General features: G+C 53.6%; 3 protein-coding genes across 3 annotated transcripts in view; 2 read left to right on the top strand and 1 right to left on the bottom strand.

The window, feature by feature from the left end:
* Positions 1-462: 462 nt before the first annotated feature.
* PpBr36_05354 (uncharacterized protein) lies at positions 463-1,780 on the bottom strand (the record flags this gene model as incomplete). The annotated part of the gene is made up of 3 exons (XM_029892510.1): positions 463-681; positions 774-1,147; positions 1,276-1,780. 3 exons carry the CDS (start codon positions 1,778-1,780, stop codon positions 463-465), a joined length of 1,098 nt encoding a protein of 365 aa, XP_029750061.1.
* Positions 1,781-3,183: 1,403 nt separating this feature from the next.
* PpBr36_05353 (uncharacterized protein) lies at positions 3,184-4,227 on the top strand (the record flags this gene model as incomplete). The annotated part of the gene is made up of 1 exon (XM_029892509.1): positions 3,184-4,227. The coding sequence occupies one exon, from the start codon at positions 3,184-3,186 to the stop codon at positions 4,225-4,227; it is 1,044 nt and encodes a 347-aa protein (XP_029750066.1).
* Positions 4,228-4,980: 753 nt separating this feature from the next.
* PpBr36_05352 (uncharacterized protein) overlaps positions 4,981-5,239 on the top strand; it is a gene marked incomplete at both ends in the record, with an annotated part of 1,901 nt that continues 1,642 nt past the window's right edge. The window contains one exon of the mRNA XM_029892508.1: positions 4,981-5,196. Coding sequence (XP_029750067.1) covers positions 4,981-5,196 — 216 coding nt within the window. The remainder of the gene's footprint in view (positions 5,197-5,239) is intronic.

The raw sequence follows: 5,239 nt of genomic DNA, 5'->3' as shown, positions 1-5,239 counted from the left end.
TGTACCTGCTCGGCTTGGCGCTCCTCCTCCTACTCGCCTCTGCGGGGTGTGATGCAACCAAGAACTGCAGGCAGGGCCACCTGCAAGTCGCGGGGACCTCACTTCACTCCATCAAGTGAAACATCCGGGACTGGACTAGCTTTATTTCAACGTCATGCCTCAATTGTCAGTTATAAAACACCAGGCATCGCCATCCGGGCACGTTGCCACGTAGAAGTACTCTATTGTACACACTCTTTTACACAAAAGAGATCCTTGTATGGTCGCGATGACCACGCCTCTGCTTTATACAAATCTTGGAGCAACTCTCCGCAGTTGCATCCTCCATCACTCCCATCTGGGTATATGGAGTGGTCCACATCTAATCTTCTAGAAGAGAGAGAAAAAAAAATCTAAACAAGTCTAATCATCAAGTCGCTCGTCCTCATTCGGTCCGATACCCTCCTCGAGTTACTTCTTTCTTTACTCGCTGGTGGACTTGAAGATCCACCTCTGGTTCTCGGTACCCTCAGCGAAGGGCACACCGAGCTCAAACAGCTTGAGCACGGCGGCCGCAAAGTCCTTGAAGAACAGGTCGTTATCCTCGGCGTACTTCTTGGTCCACTCCCTGAACTTCTTGTCCTCGATGAGGCACATGTCGGCCGGCAACATCATGAGGGTCTTGGTCTTGCTGTCGACGTACTGTTTCGTTGATCCAGGGTCAGAATCTCAATTGATTTTTTTTTTCTCCTAGCGCATTTCAACACCTCTCGGAAAAAAAATTAGAAACTCACCTGCTTAGGACCGTCCCACTTCTTGTACTCCCACTTCTCGTTCAGCAGCAGCTTGAAGTAGTCGTTGGTCAGCACGGTCGGCGAAAAGGTCCAGGGTCCCTCAAAACCGCTGCGGTCCGTGTGGCAGCGGCCCAGGGCGTGAGCGCCGGCCAAGGCAACGATCTCCTGGTCGTTAAAGCCCATGCGGTAAAAGATGTTGCGGACGTGGTCCTGGCGCTGCGCGGCGTCGGGCAGGCGGCCGTCGGGCGTGCAGGCCGCGGCGTCCTTGTCGGAGCGGCCGGGGCGGTAGGGGATCTTGGGGCCCAGCATCTCCTGGATGGCGCAGACGCCTCCGAGGATCCAGAGGTCCGAGTAGGTGATCCAGGGGTACTTGGCTGTTTTTTTTTTTTTTTTTTTTTTTCGTGTGAGAATGCGTTAGTTTTCAGGAAAGAGAGGGGAAGAGACAAGGTTCCTCAACAGCCCCACGCATCGCCACAGGTACCCTAGGACTTCGATGACTTACCCTTGATCGGCTCCAGGAAGTCACGAGCAGCCTTCAGACCGGCGTTGGCACCGTGGTTACCCTCGGGCGAGAAGCGCATGGTGGCACCGTTGCTACCACCAGTGCCCGTCTCCTTGTCGTAGGTGCCGCTGGCGTGCCAAGCCAGGCGGACCAGGACGGGGCCGTAGCTGCCATCGTCGTAGTCGGGGTTCTCCTCGAGACGGTTGGCAATTTCGTTGTACACGGCCTGGTAGTCCTTGAACTCGGGCTTGGTGAGCTTGGCGGCGCCACCGTTCTGAGTGTACCAGTAACCGGCACCAGCGGCGGCAGCGGCAAGGGCACCAGCGATCCAGCCGAGGTTGGACGACGAGGCCTTGGCGGGCTCGGACGAAGATGACGAGTAGAAGCGGCGGCCGGCGATGGCACGGGTGGCGAGGCCGCGGGATGCAGCTGGGGCGAAGGCGGCACGGGTGCTGGTGCGGGACGCAGCCCGGAGGATTTGACGAGAGGCAGAGGCCATCTGCATTCAGAGTTGTTCAGTTTGTGCTCAGATGGGCTGTTTTCATACAGGGATCTACGGCGGATGTCATATGGAAGAGGGGGACAAACAAACCTTGAGGTTGTGATTAAAATGAGGTCTCTGACTTCAGTGGTAATACAAGGATTGGAGAAAGAATGTGAAGATCAAGGAGAGATGGATAAAGCTTTTTTTTAAAAAGACGAAAAGGAGAGTGAGACAGCTAAGGAGAGTCAACAAGTTCGGGGCAAACTCGGTTCGGCGTGGAGGAAGACAAGAAGAATTCTTGCCCGAAGCTTAAAGCTCAGGGTCGGCGATTAGATTCACAAATGGAATCTTGTTGATTGGTCTGTCTTGAGGAACAGAGAGTTAACGGGTCCCACTCGAGACTCCGTTCTAAGGTAAGTTTGTGGGTTCTTCTCCCGGGACTTGGGACTGACGATAAGAGTCGCGTATGTTTTTCAACAGTCCGTAGCGGGTCTGGAAATGTTGTCCTTGAGGGACTTTGACATGCTTTCCTGGACAATGGAGTCGGGCATATACCAACAGGAAAGACGTCAGCATAAATAAGTTTGTATTCATTGCCACTACTGGTACACATTTGCAATCAATGATTACTGGAAACTTCCCCATAAAAGTCTAGAACAGCTTTGTTTGATTGTCCTGGGCGGTGATGCCGAGCTGCCAAAGCCGAGCTCGGTGCTGACTTGATTTTTGTTTTTTTGTTGCTAAATATATCGCCGCTCCGATCCGCGGAGCCGTTTGATTTTTTTTATGCCTGGACCACAGTAGACTCATTCTTGGCAGGAACTGGTTGGGTATGCGGCGTGCTAGTGTATTCCAAATCCCGATTACCAAATAGGTTGCACGTCAATGCCCGCAATCGAACGATGGCGAATTCACAGACGGTTTGATTAATTAATCGTACCTTGATATGTCAGCAATCCCGGTCTTTTCCGACCCGCAAAAGAATCCCCTGTACAATAGTCATTGAGTGTCATGTGACTTTGCCCAAGTTCGGCGCCGAGAGCCTAGCTCCGAGGGCAACAGTTACCTGCTTGTTGCACATATTACAATCACTGAGCAAGATGTACGATGTAAGAATACAAGGAGGGATTATTAAAAATTGGAGAAGCAATCTATGACTGTTTCAATCATAGTGGCACCATTAGTAGTCTTGAAACTCAAAATTCTGTGAAGACGAAAGTAGCTCAGGCTTGTAGGAGAGTTCCCCATCTATCACGTGGCGATAAAGATTTTCTGATGCGATAATAGAAGACCCTTGCAATTGAACCAATGACGGCATATGCAGGAACGAGACAGCCGCAAATCGCCTTCTGCAGAAGGATGGAGATCATCATTGAAATCCACTAACCGCACTTGGTCTGTTTCTCCTAGACCACCAAGTCACAATGGCAACCGCAGCGCTGAGCAGGGCTGCTGCCCCAATGCTCCGGCAGTCAATCAGCCGTTGCCGACCGTTACAACTCTACAAGCAGCAGCGGCGGTGGGCAGAGGTGCATGACATCCGCTTCCTCACCACGACGCGCCCGCGCCAGAACATCGCAGAAAAGTACCGCGAGAAGCTTGACCGCAAGGCCAAGTCGGAGGGACTCACCGGCATTGACGAGCTCAAGGAAGCTTACGCCGAGAAAATCAAGGAGCAGCGGAAAGCTGCCGCCGCCATCGCTCCGCCTGGCTTGGACAAGATCCTGGCCGACGAACCTGCCGCTCGAGCTACTCACGCTGCCGAATCCGATGCCAAAACGGCAGGCAAATCTACAGAACAACAAAGCGGCAACTCGCCGTCAACATCAGAAACAAAGACGGCAAAGGACAGCAGCGGCTCATCTCAAGTGAAGCCCCTCTCCGCCATCGTCGATCTGCCCAAAGTCCGCCAGCTCCCCGTCCCCGAACTGACCGAGATCTGGCGGCTGCTGCACACGACAGACCCTAAGAGCCTGTGCGCCGTCGTCCCGGCGCCCACCTACCAGGCCATGGAGGCACTCGCCCGGCGGCGGCCGCAGTTCGTCCTCCCCGTGCCGCACCCGGAGCAGGGAGCAGAGATGCATTTTTTGCAGTGGACTTTTGACGCCGCCACGGGGACCAGCACGGTGCTGTTCACGCAACTGGCAGAGTACAAGAACCGCGGCGAGTTTGCGCAGCCCCACACGACTGTCACGCACCACCCGGACCTTGCAGAGGACAAGGGCGTCGTGCTGATGCAGGGCAGCATGGTCGACAACAGGGGGGTCAAGATCTCGGACGCGCAGTGGCTCGTCATGTGCCTGCAGCGCTTCTACGGCGGCTGGGACCCGGCGGTCTCGGCGGGCGGCAGCAAGCTGCAGAGCGAGGAGAGAGCCAAGGCCAGGCGGGAGCTGGTCGAGTGGTTTGGGACGGGCAATGAGAACTTTAGCATCGAAAAGCTGCTAGCGGAGGCTGAGAGGTTGGGTTGAGACGTTGGCCGTGTGAGCTGATGTGTGTGATTGTCCCTGGATTAATGGTGTATAAAACGTGTCTGTAGAATAGAGAAAAAGTCTATACAAAATGTAACAAGCTAATTTCACGCAGGGCTCGGCTCGCCTAAACCTCCAGGGACGTAGCAGTTCTTGGTGTTACTCATCCAGCACGCAAGTATTTTTTTCTTTTTTCTTTTTCCCGCTTACACCAACCTAATACAAACTTCAAGATGGAGGTCGGACCACTAAAGCGTCGGATCATCCGATGGATTGAATATAAACAGTCAAAAGTCATTTCTTTGTAGGGTTGTTTGGGAGTTGCGATGCTGACTCTCAACAGGTTCGACATTCGTCCAAAGACTTGTAGTTATGCGCAAGCTCTTTGCCAAGAGATAGTACGGACCATTCGCGGGTGACGCATCATCCCAAGACATGTTTGCCGGGCATTGTGATCCGCGGGCTTCCAGCCCTGCCTCATTTTTCTTTTTCCCATTGACATGTCTCGCTCCCTCCCTAAGCCACTTCTGGTGGAGATTAGATGACGGCCGAAAGAAAACAATTTTAATTCACGAAAACCTTGCTGAAGGCCTGTTGGTGCTGGACACTCCGTCACATCCGCAATCCCCCTCTCAACATGGAAACCGTTGATATAAGTTGGCAGTGCCAACAAGCAAGATCACTGCTCCGTCGAAACGGCCGTGCAGGTCAACGTCGCACCATGAGAACATCATCTCGCGTTTACTTGCCAAAATGAGTTCCAGCAGCATTGAGGATATTGCGACTAAGACCGAGAGGTCGGCCCCGCCTCCGTACGAAGAGGTCACTACGCTTCCCAACGGACAGCACGATGGCGTCAATGGCCTAGGCAAACAAGATGCCGGCGTCAGGATTGACGATTTTGGCGCCTCCCTCGAGAGGAGCCCAGAGGAGCTTGCTGTTGTTCGGAAGCTGGATATGTACATCATGGTGAGAGGCGTTGCGTGGTTCTTCATCTTGTTTAATTCCCCGC

The sequence above is a fragment of the Pyricularia pennisetigena genome, chromosome 6 (genome assembly GCF_004337985.1).
Source record: "Pyricularia pennisetigena strain Br36 chromosome 6, whole genome shotgun sequence".
NCBI lineage: Eukaryota > Fungi > Ascomycota > Sordariomycetes > Magnaporthales > Pyriculariaceae > Pyricularia > Pyricularia pennisetigena.
The sequence above is the reverse complement of the archived record's forward strand: the minus strand, read 5'-3'. Positions and strand labels throughout refer to the sequence as shown.